General features: G+C 31.3%; 1 protein-coding gene across 14 annotated transcripts in view; it reads right to left on the bottom strand.

The window, feature by feature from the left end:
* LOC143083461 (kinesin-like protein KIF21A) overlaps positions 1-20,320 on the bottom strand; it is a 105,557-nt gene extending 85,237 nt beyond the window's left edge. For all 14 annotated transcript variants that reach the window (XM_076259717.1, XM_076259727.1, XM_076259726.1 and 11 more), the window contains exons 1-3: positions 20,003-20,320; positions 12,843-13,022; positions 3,190-3,232 (exon numbers count right to left, since the gene is read on the bottom strand). In XM_076259717.1, coding sequence (XP_076115832.1) covers positions 3,190-3,232; positions 12,843-13,022; positions 20,003-20,058 — 279 coding nt within the window. In that variant the 5' untranslated portion in view covers positions 20,059-20,320. The remainder of the gene's footprint in view (positions 1-3,189; positions 3,233-12,842; positions 13,023-20,002) is intronic.

Below are 20,320 nucleotides of genomic sequence, written 5' to 3'. Positions count from 1 at the left end.
GAAATAAAAACTTGCATTTTAAGTTTTGATAGCATAATTGTCAGCAGCTTGCACCATTTATAAGACTCTACACTTGTAAAATTTCATTCGAACTAGTAAATTTTAACAAAACTTTGTATACACATTTAAAAGACAGGGTCAGAAAGGATTTTAGTGCCAACTGTGTCTGCATTTTTTTTTTTAATTGCAATAAATAAACTCTTGTTCATGAATTTTATTTTTTTTATTTGTCTAACAATGGCAATAATAAAGATGAATGCATCCAATAATTTCAGTTTATATAACTCAACTATAAGTAATATATATGTCAGCTGGTTTGAACTCATTCATACTTTTTTACAGCCGAGCAACTCATGAATTGGCTATTAACACTATGAACAATTGTCCTTACAGCAAAGTGTTTACACCCTGGGAAATTTGAAAGATGACAGAACACAGCTCTATAGATTATTATAACATTGTGTGTTTAATGAATCATTTAATAATTCATATTTATGGCTATTTACACGACTTTTTATTGCCACAAGAGGAAATTGACACAAAGCATAATTGCATGTTTCAACTTCTGATCCAGAAAAAAGGCAAACATTTTTATAATGTTATTTTAAGGCTACCCGTACATGAAATTAATTTAAAGGTGATCTTATTTTAAGTACACAAAAGTTATTGATGAAAATTTTTCCTTAAATACAATTTTGATAGATGTTGCTGTAAAAATTGATTAAGTATTGATATAAATTATCCACAAAAGAAAATCTTTCTGATCTTTTAGATATTTTTGTATGAATAAAATGAGATGTGAATTGTGAAACATCAATGACACTACAATTCAATGATACAGTACATTACCCAAGGGACATTTAAAAATATATTCTTGATTTAAACAAAGCTTAGATCTATCTGTTTGCACCTTGGAAAAGGATCTATAATCATTCATCATGTATATATATAGTAGGTGAAAATCAAACCATTTAGTCTTTAAAAGGATAGTCATGATAGTTGTCTCATAACCATGATAGCCATCATACCCCTGGGTAGTTATTCTCATATTTACCAGACTATTTCTCATGTCCAGTAGCAGAGAACAAAAAGTTGAAGCTGCCCATTTTGGTTTATGGAAAAAACCTTGGTGAAGGATTAACTCTGATTACAAATATTTTATATGAAGAAAAGGAGAAGTGAGTTATACACAAATGAGACAGCAACCAAACAGCAAATTGACCAAAAGATATCGAATGGTCAATATCTACTGTCAACACTCAACTCTCCAAATAACTTTTCAATTAGCAATATAGATCATACGGTATATTCTTAGTTACAAGGTAGTGAAACATATACTCCTATTGATATACTATTGATATCAATAAACTTAAATCAGTGTATTTTCAATTCACACTGCAGTAAACATCATAACATGACCATTTAAATTCACATCGTGGATATTTTATACTCTATTTAAAATCAAAAGGTTGTTTTGATGGAATATAGATTAAGAACTTAAGATTTGAATGTAAAACTCAAAAGGAATTTAAAGTTAAAGGTCTCAGGAAAAACGTATTAATATTAGTACTCCTCCCACGTCACATGGCATACATGTATATTTATTGACATAAAACAGGTTGTGTTCAGGTCATTGGGGTGTAGGAGGATAAATTGAAATCAAATACCTATTACATACTTATAGTCTCTCAGTTAGTAAAAATATAAGGTTATAAATATCAAACAGGTGGATACAATATAGTATGCAAACACATATTGAGAGTAATAGAGGTTAAAAGTTGTGAAAAAAGTCGACTCATACACAGCCATAACATTTGAAGCAAGGAATATTTTAAAATATTTTCTCTGATTTTGGCTTCATCATTTTGTAAACATTAAAGATGTTCAGTATTCACATCTGTCAAGGAAGCTACTCTTTATGCCACTCTTGGGTAAATATCATAAAAATATGCAATACTTCAACAGCACTTGTAGAGTAATTTGTAACCCATATATACTTATAACAGTCCAAGTCATCATAACAAGTAGCAATTGACATACTTGAAATCGACCACATTTCACAAATCTTACTTGCAATATTGATAGTGACTGAACTTTATGATAAAACCGTTGAAGAAATGTCGGATCAAAGAAGAAATTTCCTTTACTGCATCTTATACTTAAAGACTATAATAAAGCACTATAAAAAAAAACTTAAGAATTGTACAATATGACAATAGATTGCTTTGATTTTACGATTTTTACAATAATCTAATCAACGATATTATACAATAATTAACCGCATTAATCGATAAAAATTTAAGCGATGATTAATGCATAGAAATACCTAGATCTATGGTAAAAATCAATATTGTCCCTAATCTAAAGCCTGCTAAGCTTATGTCACTTTTCTCCAGAGGATCAATGGTTTATAATTCCCAAGAATCAACATTCAAAGGTCGTTCACTCTTAGTTTTGTCAAGTCATGCTGTTAATGAAATATATTAATGTCTTCAAAAGCACTATTGCATGTACTAAATGACAAATCAGCGGGATACTTAAATCAGATTTAAACCAAAAACAGTCAATATATGTACTATGGTACTATAATATCAAAATTTCATGTATCATACTACATTTTTCAAAAACAAAAGTACATGTACACGGTACAATGTACAGTTAAATAAGCAACATATTTTACTACATGTATTGAAGAATACCAAAATGAATGAACTTTCTTAAAATTGGTAAACATATATACATTTCAAAAAGTTGAAAATATTGCCATGTCTACTTTGCATAAATTACATGCAGTAGTCTTCAAAAGCGGAAGTTAAAAGCATATATATAAAGCAAACAAACTTTATGTATTATGTAAGGTTCTTATCAGCTTTTAGTTTGCTAGCACTGGGTGAATACTGTTGCTGGTTGAGTATAAGTCCCAAGGGGCATTATAAGCTCATAGATTTACTGAGAAAAAGTTGCTGATATTTTTATTTCATTTTTCAGAAACACAAATAATGTCTAACTCTTTTCATATTAATGTATCTGTCTTAAATTCAGGTGACAATGCTTTCCAACTGCTACACATCTGGCTCAGAGGCATATTATAAAACATTTGAGGTTAAATATAATAAAGTAATGTCAAAATTTCAAGGGAGGTAACCTGTGACTCAATTCTAGGTGTATGTATATATAATCATGTCATACCTGACCATAGGCAAAAACTGTGGCATTGTAACCTTCAAAACACCTGGAAAAAATAAAAACATCAAAAGAATTAACAACAATGTCAACAAATAAACAAGATCAAAGAACTTATCACCTGTAATCAAAGACAGCATCAACAAGATCAAAAGAACTGATAATTAATATTCAACATTTAAAAAACACAATGATTATATACTATTTAGGTCAATATAAAGCTGATAAAATTGCTATATAGAGTTGTTAAATTCCTGTTAGAAATATGTCACAGTATGAAAATATGTTGTGATGGCATATACATGGAAAAAAGGCACCAGGCCTAAAGTGAAGCTGAGGTCCACCTCTGCAGTCTGGGTGCACGATTTTTCTCTATTTTCCTATTTGAAGCCTGCAGCTGTTATCTGCTCTTTGGTCGGGTAATTGTCTTTTGACATATTTCCCATTTCTATTCTCAATTTTAACTATAATCAATTTTAACTATAATTAGGATTAATAAATAACTGTGTTTTATCAATACTCATCTACATGATCTAAGGTCTGACTTTAAAAATACAAGTGAAACTGCGAGCTACTGCTCACTGATGATACCCCCGCCGCAAGTGGATAATATTAATAGTGTGAAAATATGCAAGTGTTCGGTAAACAGGAAGTTGTCGAGTGATGAATCTGAAAACGCATCACACGGTATAGCTGACTTATATAAATCCTGAAACCAAATTTCAGGATTCCTTGTATTGTAGTTCCTGAGAAAAATGTGACGAAAATTTTCAACTTGGCTATCATGTGTAAAATCAGACAAGTGTTCGGTAAACAGGAAGTTGTCAAGTGATGAATCTGAAAACGCATCACACGGTATGGCTGACATATATAAATGTTGATACCAAATTACAGAAAGGGTGGATGTGTAGTTCCTGAGAAAAATGTGACGAAAGTTTCATGGGACGGACTGACTGACGGACGGACTGATGGACGGACTGACGGACGGATGGACTGACAGACAGAGGTAAAACAGTATACCCCCCCTTTTTTAAAGCGGGGGTATAATAAAGATGCTGTGTCGGACAATGAACAGTTAGAGATTAATAGAACCTTTATCTATAACTAGAGTAATTATTTGTGGCACTTTACAAGCAACTCACAAACTCTGTTAGTATAGGAAGTAACAAAAGTGTTGGTGGCTCATTGACAAATACACAAAATCTCTTATATTTACTCATCATACATATAGGGGCCTGTTCTAATGACAACATACATGACTGTGTTTCATGTTTTGGTGCTGTCCATTAATTTCAATTCTCTCATAAGTTCATAAAATTATGTCAACTTCAAGAAGATTGGATACACACAGACTTCACCAAATTTGTCTTTCACAACCAAAAGCCAGAATTTTAAAAGATTATTGGTAGATGAAACCGTTTTCCGCTACCCAGCAGTACTATCAAGTCATAATGTCCATAAAATATATAATACTGAGTACTTTCCACTCATAAGTACTTAAAACAAGGTAACAGGAAGATATATATCAGACAGATTTAAGTGCAAAATATTACTACATGGATGTCTAATACATGTACATACATTTTATATATAATTAATGTACAAGTAATTTATCTTTTTCTTCACATCACCTAATGTATATCATACATGCATTGCCATTAGGTCAAGATAGTGAATACTTTTTCCGTTTAACAAATAAAATTTAGAACGGAAATGGGGAATATGTCAAAGAGACAACAACCCGACCAAAGAAAAGAAAACAGCCAAAGGCCACCTATGGGTGTCTTCAACACAGCAAAGAAATCCCTCACATAGAGGCTTGCTTTAGCTGGTCCACAAGACCTTAACGATAATGTGAACTAATTCAGTCAAAATGAACTTGTAAAGACTTGTAAAAGGGTGCTTTCCTTAGCTGAACTATAAGAAACCTTCTGAATTACTTTGATCACTGTTATAAACTATGTTTTACCAGGTGTTTAATTTATGTGATTGAATGGACAGTTGGGCTCCATAAATGGTGATTTACTTCTAAAATTGTATTTTGTGATAATTTCCTGATTAAAGTTCAAAGAGGATGAACGTTTGTATCTGCCTGATCATTCATTCAAATGAAATTACTTCCTTGTGTGTTCCACAATTACCTGCTAAATTACATGTACATGTATGTTTCAATATCCATTACAAATACACTGTTTATTTTGTCCTTAACATAAATAGATCATATTCCATAAAACATATTTTTGGAGTCACACTATACCAAAATTTAATTTAAACATGTCATATTTTATCTTTTGATCAAATACAAGACAAAAGTAGGTTTCATAAAATTAGGCTATTAAAAATTTGACACTGATGCCTTTTAAATACTATTTAACGATCCTAACTTAAACCATTATAGATTTTAAGTTCAGCTTACTTAAAATCCCTGATCAATTTAAAATAATTTACCGAAATCAAACAAGTGCCTTCATCGATACTTTATTAACGATCGTTTTGTGTAGTGAACTAAAAACTACAATTGTTATACCATTTCATTTTGTACAAATGTTGAATGAAAATTAAATAAAAATTGAGGTCTGATTGACGGGTTGATAGCTGACTTTTATTTCTGTGTCAATATTTAGAAAATAGTGTTTACTCTTGAATGAGCTCACATCAAAATATTATTGTGTATGCTTAAAAATTTCAAATGATAATTTAATAAACTGACCACCATACATTTCTGTAATGAATGTTAATAAAGTGTTATGGATGAGAAATAATTAAATTTCAAGGATATAATAATGTTTGGAGATTCTTGCGACAACCAAAATGAATGCTGTCAATTATTTTTTTTTTTTTTTAAGCAAAAGTTTCAAGGCCTCACATGTATATTACAGTAAACTTGGGTCCGCCTATATTAATCATGGTGAATGATTTGTTTAACGCATTTAATGATTCTTCGTGGCCAGACCACAAGATTTGTTACATATATTTTTTTTTAAATTGACCTAAAAATATAATCTATTCAAATAAAATAGAACAGTATATAGTAGATGAATGTGTGTCTGATATATTCTTTTATTAGAAAACATGAATAACAAACTGCCTGCATATTTATTCAGGAAGTATATATATTTATATAAAAGAATAAACTGTCAAAAATATTTAGATTTAAAAAATTCTAATCATATTACAAAAGACATATAATTATTTGCTCATAAAAATTTGATTTCATTTTTAATGTTTTATAGTTTATTTAAATATGCATAAGGATAAAATTATGCAAAAAATGGCGCAACTTTTTCCATCTTACATGGGTTTTTTTTCAATCACATAGAAGGCTTTAAACTTGTTGAATAATACTTTAACAAGATGAATGAACTGTTTTCTCTCTATACAAGTTGAACTTAAATGGGAAAAAAGATGAAATCACTGCTGGAGTCCTTAACCCATAATACTTCTATAGATCAGAGGGTAATCCTCTTTCAATGGAAGGAAGGTTATGTATGTGTTTAGAATAACAATCACAACTTCGTAGCTATCTCATAACTATGTATGATGTTAATTTCATACATAAATATGAAACTTACATTTCTTAGGAGATAACATTTCAAAAATTTTAAGTCCTGATCTCTTAACTTCAGCTTTATTTGGTGTGAAGATATAAATGTCAAATTATGATGGGTCACCCACATTTGATGGTGTATTATCGTCAGATCATGTTTATAGGATTAACCCTGAGCGTGTGGGAAACAAGTTTTTAATAAACACGCTTCTAAATAGACAAAAAACATTGCGCCATTAAAAAGAATGAGCTTATAAACATTTGATATTCAAAGGATGTAAAATCGTCCTTCTGACAACTTTATTTTCACCCAAAAAAATCACTGGAGAACTACTGAAAAAGTTTGCCAACTCTATACATTTTGTACTAACTACCCTGAATATGGATTGGGAAAAGACAAGTGTAGCAAAACTTGAACTTTTGCAAGTTTGACAGATCTATACAGTTTTTAAGGAAGTCAGTGAACGCAGAATTACCTGCACTCAAATAATTTGTTCTATTAATTTGTATTTTCCACTGACACCCGATGGTTTTTATTTGGATCCCTCGTCACTACATTTATTTAAGGAACAATACCTAACTGTACTACTTAATAATAACAGTAGCCGTCTTTGTAATGAAGTGTAACAACCCTACATTGTCGAACAAGACAAATGAATTAAATCAACCCGAATTTATCTAAACGATCTTGTCAGCTCAATATAATAGCGCAATGATTGGGTCATAGCATGGATCGCTGACCTTTCATAACATGACAACAACCGTATGCCACTCCTACGACAAACCACATACAATCACTGAACCCTACGTAAAGTCATTGCTCAGGGCATGTTTCTTTGTGATATGACATTACACACCCTATTTATAAAAAACCTACAAGATTTTGATACATGTACATGCAATTATATTAGCCCTCAGCTGATCATGATGAACTAGTATTGAAAAGGCATACATGTACATGTAATTCCTAATTACAGTTAGACAACTGAACATACATGTACATTAATATCTTGTAGCATATTTGTAAATACATATTGATTTAAGAAAAATACATGTACATGTACTAGTAATCAACAATGATATGACAACACCAGGACTTTTGATTCCAAAACTATTTCATAGAAGTTTAATAGACAATAGAGTATGAGTAAAATTAAAGAAAAATCGTATTGAACATGTTGAACTTCATTCTTTGTGCAAAAAATTACTAAGTGGCTTTTCAATCATTTTAGTTAATTAACATCTAGCACACCTCCTGATCATGAGACCCCAATGAAAAAAATGAAAATAATTGATAAGAATGATTTGGTTTTCCTACTAAATTTTTTTTAATGTTAAATTTCAATTGTTTATTGAATTTTTCACAAGCATATACATGTTCATGATATACATGATATATATGGATGGACGACTACAATTCATGGCACTGACTTTTTCATTTTTTCATTTTTCTTTTAATTAAATTAGTACAACATTCTTTTGTTTTTATATATGTATACATTGTAATGGCGACAGGCTGATCAGATATAATATAGATAGGCATGCCTCATTAACTTGATGTAATGTATCTATCAATACATCATAAATAGTGTCTATGATCAATAATTAATATAATTGGTACATTATCAAAATGGGATAATTGATCATAACAAATCTAGTTATATATTCCATTTGGCAATATTGCACAATAAACCTATAGATAAATAGCTAATGGGGATTTGTTGATATCAATATTTTTATTGATTGAAGGTCAGAAAAGAACTGTTGTTTATGAATGTAAAAATAATTTTGTAGTTTTGAACAAATGTGCACCAAGTCCCAAGTTTTTAATACTTCTGAATTTCTGGTTCACCTACATGAAATCCAAGAAAATTAGTACAAAGAATAATCAATCCATTATATATACATGATATATGAAAAGATAATAAGAAAACTTTCTTGACAAAACAATTCTTCCAGACCACATGAAAATAATGAAAGATTGTGATATGCCAAGTTAAAGATAAATAAGAATTGGTACATTATTAGTGCCAATGAGACAACCCTCCAACCAAGTAACAATGTATAAATAATTATAATAATTGCAGGTCAAAGTATGGCCTTCAACACAGAGCCTAAATGGCTCACACAAAAAAAAGCAATTGTTGGGATTCGTGAAGTGTTTTATTTTTAGTGTCTTTTTTTCTCTAAATTATTAACACATGCTTCTGTCCTTCTTAATCTTATTATATTTGATTGACTCCTTAGTACATGTATCTGCATTCCCTCCCCCCTCCTCCCCAATATTTTTCTTCATATTATCTTTAATAATGATACGCACATGTATACATTAAAATATTGTATTTCTTAATCTATGAAAACCATTTACAGGACGGCTTTTCTAGTGCAGACAACATATTACATTGTATACATGGTAAATTTATCCTATTTACTTGCATCAATACCTACACATATCTCTATCAAATATTCATAAAGTTAATGAAAAAGTTGTGAAATTGGTGCATTAAATTAATGCTTTCTTTTGATGAAAAAGGGCAAAACATACTGTTAAGAATGTTATTGAATTTCATACATTGTAAAATATACATGTAATCATATTCCATGTATTCAGAGCAGAGTGACACTGCTCAACTCCCATTTAAATTTCATTACAATTTTGTAGGCCAAGGCAGTACATCATGTAAATTTTGCAAAATACCTCTAGGTTTCAAATGAACTATTATGTAATAATTGAATAAGGTTCATATTATACCAGATTTTTATATCAAAAACCACTGTCGCCTTTATTTATTTATACCAACTTTAACAAGGTTATCTTCAGATTCAAAATATCTGTTATGATGTTTTAGATATGTAAATTTATCATTACAGAATCTTATAATGAAAAAGTTGACATCAAATGATTATCATTATCTTAGATTCTAAACCTATATTAAATACTACTAGAATCCTAAATTTCATAGAAGTCTACAAATGTAAAATATTTCCTGAAGTTTCCTGTGTTGTGATGTGACACTTGTTTCAGGTAAGTGTGAAGGTTGGTACCTATTAAAACGTGTAAACCTGCTGCATTTGTTTGCACCTGTCCTAAGTCAGGATCCAGATGTTCAGTGGTTGTTGTTTGTTGTTGTGGTTCATTTAGTGTTTCTTATTTTTCGGTTTTTATATAGATAAGATTTGACCATTATGGTTTTTCCATGTGAATGGTTTTACACTTGTATTTTTTGTGGCCTTTTATAGCTTGCTGCTCAGTGTAAGCCAAGGCTCTGTGTTGAAGACCTTACTGTACTTTGACCTATAATGGTTTACATTTATGAATTATGACTTGGGTGGAGAGAGCTCTCATTGGCACTCATCATGACTCATGCCACATCTTCTTATATCTTAGAAACACAAATCAATCAATCAATCAATCAATCAATCAATCAATTAATAATTCAATTAATCAATCAATCAAAGAGAATAAATTCACACTTTTTTTTCTATTCTCAATTTTCTTACTCTCACATATTTTCTCATACATGTACATGTATATTACAAATTCTACAGTTATATCTAATAGTTTGTTTTGAGTGCTTTTTAATAATTTATTGATCAGTGGAGGTCTGTTTGATCAAGATGTAATCCAATTTTCCAATAAATATATAAAACAAAATCTATTTTATCTGTCATTTGGGATCAAAGATTTTATGATGATAGGGCAGCCATTGATCTAGATAGTAAGGAAAACAAAAGTATCAATATTTCAAACAATTTCTATGTCATTTAGAAGTCAGTTATCAATTCTGTATACATGTACATTGTACATGACCATCAGTGTACTTGTACAAAAACTTTTTTTTTAAATGGCAAAATGTTCAAATTGTACAACCATGGTGTAGGAAGAATATAAACTTTTATGTCAAAATACACAATGTCTTTTATTTTTTTTTTTATCAATTTTAAAACAAGAAATGTATGTTTGTCACTTTATGCCCAAATTATAAAAGAATTACATGTATTACATTAATGATGCAAAACATTCATCATTTGATTGTTTTAAAAGGATAAAAAGATTGAAAACTTGCATCATCATAATTTTTCAATGTCATTTACTAGTATTAATTCTAATATTTCCATTTCTATCATGTCTATCTGCTTTTTATTTTTAATATAAATTATGAACGTCAACATTTCTATGTTTCACATTTGCTTCAAACAGCTTTCAAATGTTTAATAAACTATATTTTTTTTCCTTCAAAGTAAAACTCATTCTTTCCCTAGATAAGATACATTTCCAAAAAGTAAGGCAATTTTATTCACTTTAATAACAGCTTAGTTTTCAATAACCATGATAACTGCATCCAATTTAAGCCTGATAATAAAACCTTCCTTATCTAATTATAGGTTTCTACACTAAACTTTCTGAAAAAAGCATTATCCAGTTGTAGTGTAAACTATAATGAACCAGTACTGGTATGGCACATATTGTTGTTGAAAATGAAATGAGATCCATTTTAATGGTTAATCTGACTTATTTCTAGACCTGTTCAACATTACATTATACTGTAAAGGTTATTTAGGCTTTCTGCAAGAGTCTAAGGAGTTAAAGAAATAAAAACAGTGGATGTTTATAATGTGTCACCTACAGATGAATAATAAATAACAATTGCTTCACTGAGAACTGTATTAATTTGTGTTAATCCCAGTGTTGCTAAATCTTACATGTTCCTATGTATTGCTTCAATTTACAATAAATTGAATTATAGTTATCTTTTTTTTTCTTTCAACTTTCCTATTTCATCATGATCAGTATGCTGCTTACAATTTATTTATTTTTTTGGTACACGTTTATGTGCCCCCTCCCACTTTTTCTAGTATCTTCATCTTTTTTCTTCAAACACAAATCAAATTGTTAATAGACTACTAGTTTAATTCTGATTTTTTTATCTTTAGCTAAAACCCATTAATATTAGGACAACAATATTCATTTAGACGATTCAATAATTAGCTCAACAATATTTTAAACCACCAGACCCTAATATAATTTTTCAATACAACATTTCATTCTCACTAACATAATTTTACAGGAGAATGGCTAAAGCTAAAGGGATTAACCATCTACATTAAGATAAGCTTGAGACAATCAGATATATATACAAACCTCCTCAGGTGTGTAGTCTAATCACTGACCCAAACTAAATCTTAACTAAACTCTTAAACTTGTAAATGTAAATATTTATCTGTAAGGTTTAACATGTGGATAGCCTTTTCATTAACATATAAATGTTATTCCTTTAATCAAACAGAAAAGAAATTAGAAGTAGACCTCCTTGTATTCTCTGAGACTGACATGAATCTTCAGATATACATGCTATATATGCATTGAAGCATTTTTTAAACAAGTTTATACATTGTAGTGGTTATTTTTTTTTTACAAGCATGAGAATTGCAGATAAGTTTAATTTAACTGATTCTAGTGTTTGAATTACAATGCAACATACATTTATTTAGTTTAAACAAATTCATTTATAGTGGATTGGGAAACAAGATGTAATATATTTATATTAATCCCTTTCCACTTTGCAGGTGCAAGTGCTGCCTTGTAACGGCATTTAAGCCTGCTCTTTTTCAAATCTACATGGGTGTCTTTTACGTGCAAGAGATATGGCTCTTTCTTAACAAGGGTCAGCCATTTATCGTCCCCTTCCGAGGGACTCATAATCATCGTTTCTCCAGACCATACTCGCAAATGGTGTCAAGGGAGAGCTGAAAATTCAGTCCCTGTCAGACTGACATTTTCTCCCCCGAACGGGGATCAAAACAGGAACCTTTGTGTTAGTAGTCTGATGCACTAACCACTACACCACAGCTCTCTTAAACCTCATCATAGGCGGATCCAGGGGGGCCCGGGCCCCCCCTTTCATGGGAAAAATTTGGTTGATTATAAAGGGAATCATTGAAGCATGACTGGAGCAGGCCCCCCCCTTAGGAAAAGTTCTGGATCCGCCACTGCTCATATTTTAGCACTAACTGTAAAATACATTTAATTTATATGTACATGATGAAAAAGTTTCAATCACCTACAAACCACATGCTGTAAAACATATTCCACTACTTCAGTGAAACTTACCCGTCTATAAGATTTCTAACACATGAGTTGTAAATGGCATCTTGTTTGGTCGGAAGGTCGTACACGTAGTCAAATGTAAAGGCTTTATCTTTACCCAGGAGTACTTGGTTGTCCTCGGGTAGTACAGTGGAACATATCTGACACATGTCTATCTTCTCTCGCGCCAACTGGGGACGGATTCTGAAAATATCAATAAATATATACAATGTATCATTTTGACTGTGAGATGGAAACCAGCAATAAAAGCCCTGTTCCTTTGCTATTTGTGTGTTTGTTTGTTGTGTATTTACTGATTTTGTGTCATGGATTATTGGATACCGCATATATCCTTTTTTTTTTCTATTAGTCATGCATTTTTGCGCCTGTCCCAAGTCAGGAGCCTCTGGCCTTTGTTAGTCTTGTATTATTTTAATTTTAGTTTCTTGTGTACAATTTGGAAATTAGTATGGCGTTCATTATCACTGGACTAGTATATATTTGTTTAGGGGCCAGCAGAGGGACGCCTCCGGGTGCGGGAATTTCTCGCTACATTGAAGACCTGTTGGTGACCCTCTGCTGTTGTTTTTTATTTGGTCGGGTTGTTGTCTCTTTGACACATTCCCCATTTCCATTCTCAATTTTATGTCAGTTTATACATTTATGTTATACTATTGTTTCAGAAAAAGGGAGAAGGTTTGGTACCATTAAAACGTTTAATCCCGCTGCAAATGTTTGCACCTATCCTAAGTCAGGAATCTGATGTACAGTAGTTGTCGTTTGTTTATGTAATTTATACGTGTTTCTCGTTTCTCATTTTTTATATAGATAAGACCGTTGGTTTTCCCGTTTGAATGGTTTTACACTAGTAATTTTGGGGCACTTTATAGCTTATTGTTTGATGTGAGCCAATGCTCCGTGTTGAAGGCCGTACATGTACATTGACCTATAATGGTTTACTTTTATAAATTGTTATTTGGATGGAGAGTTGTCCCACTGGCACTCACACCACATCTTCCTATATCTACTTATCATATACAGAAAATGAAGGCTATAAGTCAAAGAGACAGCAATCAATTTGCATCTAGTAATACATGTATAGTGCTTTTAACATACTTCATTGTACTCTGGGATAGAAATCAAAGTTTTCAAGTGGTAGCCAAGCCAATAACTTTGGTTGACCAGTTGATTTGTGTGTGCGTCTTTTTTTTTAACATGTATTTTCTAACAAAAGTACATTTGTACCACAGAAATAAAGCATCTTAGTCATGTAGTTGGATAAATTTAGTTTATGGTTTTGTCAAGAAGAAATTTGTCAACCTCAAGATTAGTTTTCTGTATACAGTGTTGTTAAAAGAACTCCATGTCATTTGAGTGTGCTCCAGGTCACCTTTCCGTTTATTCATACCATGAATTTTTTATGTCACTTCAAGAAAGAAGTACAAGATTTTTTAATATAAATATCTCCAAAGATCCCATGTATTTCATTACTCAAACATGCACTAAATACATATATTTTGTGTTAAAACCTTTTAAGATGACTAATTAAATGTACTTTTAAGATTATTGATTACATAACTAGGACACCAGCTACTATTTATATGTCTGCTTTTAACAATGTGCTTATATTGATTCAAGAAAACACCAGCAAAGAAAATTTAAAATCAATCCATTTTTGTACAAGACTCAATGTACTTTCTACTTATGCATGTGCAGTAGTCATTCATTAGTCTTCAGGAGAAAATGTTTGCTTACTACAGTCATGATTGTGGTTGACTGTCATGACTGTAGAGACTAATGTACATGTATACATTTTGTAAATGTAACATACAGATTACAAATAAATGCATTTTCAATTTCACGAGTTAATTGCTAATTTCGCCATGAATATAAATGTACGATAAAATTCAAGGTTCAACACCATGTTTTGTAAAATGTCTGGATTCTGAAGTGACATCAAATTTCGTTTAATTTTTGGGGTGTCTGTGCAACATAGATATGATCCCTAGGCCTAGATCTTGGAATACAACTTTATCTAATTTTATATCAAATATGAAAAAAACCCACTTATATATATATATACATGTATATATGGCAAACCAACACCAGAAGTTACAATTATTGTGTGGTTTGTAATGCAGGGTGGTAGGAGTACCCAGTAAATACTGAAAATGGAAAACAGTTGGTCATCATCATTCATGCAATGTTATGGATAGTCATGATCAATAGAAGTCCATACAAATAAATTATCATGACAATACAAAAGGGAGAAACTGGACTACTGCCACTGGGTCCCTACTTCTCAATCTCATCATCATGTACCCTGATGTTCTTACAATCAAGCGGGGGAAAAAAATCAATTTTAAACTGCCTGGGAAATCAGGTCTCTAATTATGAAAGAACTTCCATTTATAGATGAGGTTAATATTGATTAAATCAAGATCTCCAGTGATGGAATGTTCGATAGGATATTTTATGACATAATATTGAGTCACTGTTACGTGTACTTAATTCATACCTTTGTAACAGATGCATATAAACAGAAATAGATTGTATATGCATATAAGGAACAGTACAAATGTCAATGACTTAAGATTTTTATTTACAAATAAACTGCGAAATGCATTTATAAACAACTTGTGCATCTACATGCATACATGTATATTAATTAAGATTATGAAGCAACTGAACGTGTTATGTAAAATGCCAACTGCTACCTACCATTCTTAGAAAACATAACATGTTCTCCAAGAGGATGAAGAGCTTTAGGGGTTAGACTTACAATTGTACAAATATACATGTACATGTATACATACATGTCATAATCATTGTTATCTAAATAAGGTGTCCAGTGCCTTTAATTTAGTTATCAATGGCAATGCATTATATTCATGATATTGCATGTTGCACATTGTAATACAAAATATTTAAAGAACAAATAAAGAGGCTACTGGCTTTATCATGTTTATGATTTAATGAAGAAAAAAATCATGCATTTTTGCTTAAATTTATCTGACATGATTGATTGATATTTAACACCACTTTTAACACTATTATGCTATTTCATGCATTGAGGTCAATTTTTATTGTTGGAGGAAGCCGGTCTTGAGAAAACTAACAACCTTTGGTAGTAAAATTGACAATCATTGAAATAAGTCATTAAGAATTGGAGTCAACTGCACCTGTCATGACTGTGAAGTACTGCACTCGAAGTCGCAACCTCAGCGTTGACTGGCAAGTGATGTAGTTAAACTTCTTAGACCACTGGGCAAATGAGGGCTTAGAGGTATAATCAACAGCAACGTGTTCAACATCTGCCATGTGAGAATATTTTAGGTCTATGGGAAAATTATACACGTCCAGACCGTCCTGACTGACCACTGCCAGTTACACTTATTTATGATTTCATCACTCAGATATATATTCAAAACAACATTAAATATTCCTGTCATTCAGGACATTGTATTAACCTATTTTTAACAATGATTTACATTTTGTAATATTGAAGTTTTACTGTTTCTTACTTGTACAAAAATGTACATATGCATAAAAAATAATGCATCTGTTGGATAATACATAAAATGTGATGTTAAATGAAAAGCTTCATTTAATAATTTGAATACTTCTTGCACAGATGTGCAGAATTGCAGATTATATGCAAATGAGCTTAAATCTTGTAAATGTTAATACATATGTACCTAACTGTTCATATTCTAATTAATAATTATATAATGTATATATTTGTAAAATGTCAACTGCTGGCCTTCATTTCATAGAAAGCATGGGATGTACAATGTACATGTATTGATGTACAGTACATGAACTTTGTAAGACAATGGTTAGACCCTGAAGAGTTAATATGGGTTAAAACTAAATGGAATATCCATGGTCTACATATTATATACATTTTATTGCCTTGCCAAAAAATTATTGAAAAAAAAATATTTTCATTAGAAATGTTCATGTTAATCATGTTAATACTACATGTAGTACATGTACATTTTTGTAGGACTTGCTTTTAAAAAGTATTTCTGCTGACTAATATTCAGTCAAATGTGTAGCAAGATGGACAAATTTTTAGTAGTTTCAAAAATGCCTAAATTTATGTATGACCATGATGACCACATGATGACAGTCATGACAGTTGTTTTGCATTCGATTGATGTGTTTGAGCTTTTGATTTTGTCATTTAAAAAAGGACTTTCCATTCTAAATTTTCCTTGAAGTTCTGAATTTTTGTTATTCTAAATTTGTACTTTTATCATGTTTATACAAAAACATTTTTTTTTTAATTTTCCTTGAAACATTTAAATTGGTGGAACATTGAAATCCCTATTTCCTAATTAATTTAACCATGTTAAACATGTACATGTTTACCAACAAAACTTTCATTAGGATAAATATACATGTAATACGTATAGCACGATTAGAGCCTACAACATACACATAACCATGTATGTTATACATGAAAGTTGTTTATCTCTTACTAATTTCGTGATGATTTGTTATGGTATCATCTTTCTTTGTTAAATATGATATGGTATACAGGTATATATTTATACCTTGTATACCATCTGAAACCTTGTATACTTGTCACAGGTGAGATAGTCCTTTGATGTCAATATCTCTACACCTGTAATTTATTTTTTCATTCACCTTTTAAAATATTTAAATTTTATCATATACCAGGGTTCTCGCTAAGGATTTTTGAAGGCGAGTCCAGGGACTCATCATTTTTGAGTATGATGAGTCCAACAGCAAGAAGAAAATATTTTATTGCAATATAAAGTAATATTTCAGTCTCCATTTCCTAACAGAGCAATGAAATGAAATCAAATTCAGATCACTTTTAAACTTTTGCTATAAAATGATGATATTTGTGTTTAACTGTGTTCAGTTTATACAAAATATTTCAATCTTGATGCATCTGTGGACTCACCAGTTTTGAAAATGGTGAGTCCAGACATATTTTGATGAGTCCAGGACTCATAGACTCGCCTTAGTGAGAACCCTGTATACTATAAAGTATGATGGAATTTTAAAAATTATGTTTGAACAAGTGTCAACAAAAAAATTGCACCACCTACATGGAACATAATTAAATACTGTTTTTTGGAATTGCTTAAATTACAACATGTTCAACTTCAAATCAATACAAAATGTACATGTAGTAAATGTTCATGAATCCTATGAACATGATGAATGCAAGTATTTGAAGTACATTAATAGTCTCAAAAGATTGCAGGTTGGAAATTGCGTTTTGAACACAGGGTTCTAACTAAGGAATGTAAGGCAAGTCCATGAGTACTGGACTTGTACTTGTAGTCTCATGAAAATCGATCTGGACTCATTATTTTCAAAATTGTTTATTTTTGCATAATAAAACTGATAAAATGCTCATGCAGGTATATCATTATTTCTAGACAGTATACATCATGTACATGTAGGATGTAATAATAGATATATTGCAACACATGTGTAAATTACATGTATATGTACATGTATCATGTGTACATGTACATGTATGTTCAGTGCAGGGAATGAAAAATATCATGACCATGATGACTATATTTTCTTTTAAGAGATGGTGTTAACATTGTACTACACGTATATGATACATGTACATGTATATAAATTTCCTCAAAAGAAGTGGAGTTCCAACAGGCCATGTAATTTTCAATGAAATTTTTTAATGAAAACCTCAGTAATTTTTTGATAAAATTACCCTCCTTGACATGTACACCACATGCCTAATTAAAGGAATAAAACCAGTGTTTCATGTATATCATCATGATCATGTATACATGTATGTACATTTATGGGGGTAGGAATGCCGTTTAGCATCAGGCGTCAGGGGCGGATGCAGGAATTTTCGAAAGGGGGGGTGCTAACCCAGGGCACCCAGGGCAAAGGGGGGGTGCAAAACATATGTCCCGATACAAATGCATTGATCGGCAAAAATAAAGGGGGGGTGCGCACCCCCGGAACCCCCCCCCCCCCTGGATCCGCCACTGGGCGTCAACCCTTCATTTTCGGCAACCTTTAGCATTAAATTGGTTAAAATTTTACAGTGCTTAGTCAGAACATCATTTATTTTCTGATTTTTTAGATGTCTGACTTACTAGATCCTTACCGTTAATATTTACATGTAATGTATTTTTGGAAAATAATTAACCAGATTTGTCAAAATCAGTTGATTTTCCTATCTTCTAAAAGAAAGTGATTATTTTATCGTCATGTAACAAAAACTACTGTTTACATGTACATCATTTTGTAATTTTTTTTACCATTATTCAACTTGAAGGTACATCCATTAATACAGTGAACAGAGGTGGATTTAGAGGGGGGCCCAGGCCTCCTCTTTTCTGGGAAAAATTTTGTTGATTATAAAAGGAATCACTGCAACATGACCGGAGCAGGCCCCCTCTTACTTAGGCAGTCAGTGGGCCCCACTTTTGAAAATTTCTGGATCCGCCACTGGTGTACCTTATACAATGTAGCGATTTTGTCCGTCATTACTGGACATTACAAAGTTCATGTAAAATTTTGACATAATACCAATATCTAAAGCCACAATTGGAAAGTGATTGTTGTTTGACATCAAAAAGTTCAAGCAGTCCAGATTCTTGGGTCAGCCAGCGCAGATTTCTATATAGCGGTAAGATGTATTACATGAGGGTAGTAATGCCCTTTAATGTCAGGCGTCAAACAGTCATTTTCGTCTACCGTTAGCGTCAAATTGGTTTAAATTTTACCATGGTTCGTCAGATGTCTGAAATAATCATGATAATTATCCTTACCGTCATTTTTGGAAAGAAAAAATTACGTGATTCATCAATATCATTTGATTTTTTTATCGTCAAAAAGATAGTGTATTTTATCGTCATATACCTTTAACGTCATTTGGCAAGAATTTTTTACTGTTATTGGTCATGAAGGTACCCCCATGTATGTGTAATCATTTTCAGGGATTCTGTCGGCATTGATTTGCAACACATTAAATTCAGAAAAATGCTCTAGTACACAAAATCCTAAAAGGGATTAATGTTTCAGCATGAACTAAATTTTGCTTTCCCATACATTTTAACTCTATTTGAAACACTTATCATTCTTATGAATATAAATGATGTCAACAAAAAAATTAACAGTTATAAAATTAAACTTATTATACAATTAGTTAATACCTCAACGCCACCCTGACACTACTGTCGTCCTCCTTAGTTTCCTTCTTCTCTGTCATCTTGCAGATTTTATTTTTTTTACTTGTTGCTTACAATTTTTTTTAATCTTTCCAACCCATTTTCACACCGTAAATCCCAAGAGTTTCAGCCGTACATTACGGCAAATAATATATTCCTTATCGATCACATTATTGGCATTGATTAATTTACATGACACATTTTAGAAATAATGAAAATATAAATCCAAAGAATATTCAAATTTTCTATCTTCACCCTCCTTTCGTTATTTTTCTCGTTTACAGTGACATCGTTTGGCGGAAA

The sequence above is a fragment of the Mytilus galloprovincialis genome, chromosome 7 (assembly GCF_965363235.1).
Source record: "Mytilus galloprovincialis chromosome 7, xbMytGall1.hap1.1, whole genome shotgun sequence".
NCBI classification, from domain to species: Eukaryota; Metazoa; Mollusca; class Bivalvia; order Mytilida; family Mytilidae; genus Mytilus; species Mytilus galloprovincialis.
The sequence above is the reverse complement of the archived record's forward strand: the minus strand, read 5'-3'. Positions and strand labels throughout refer to the sequence as shown.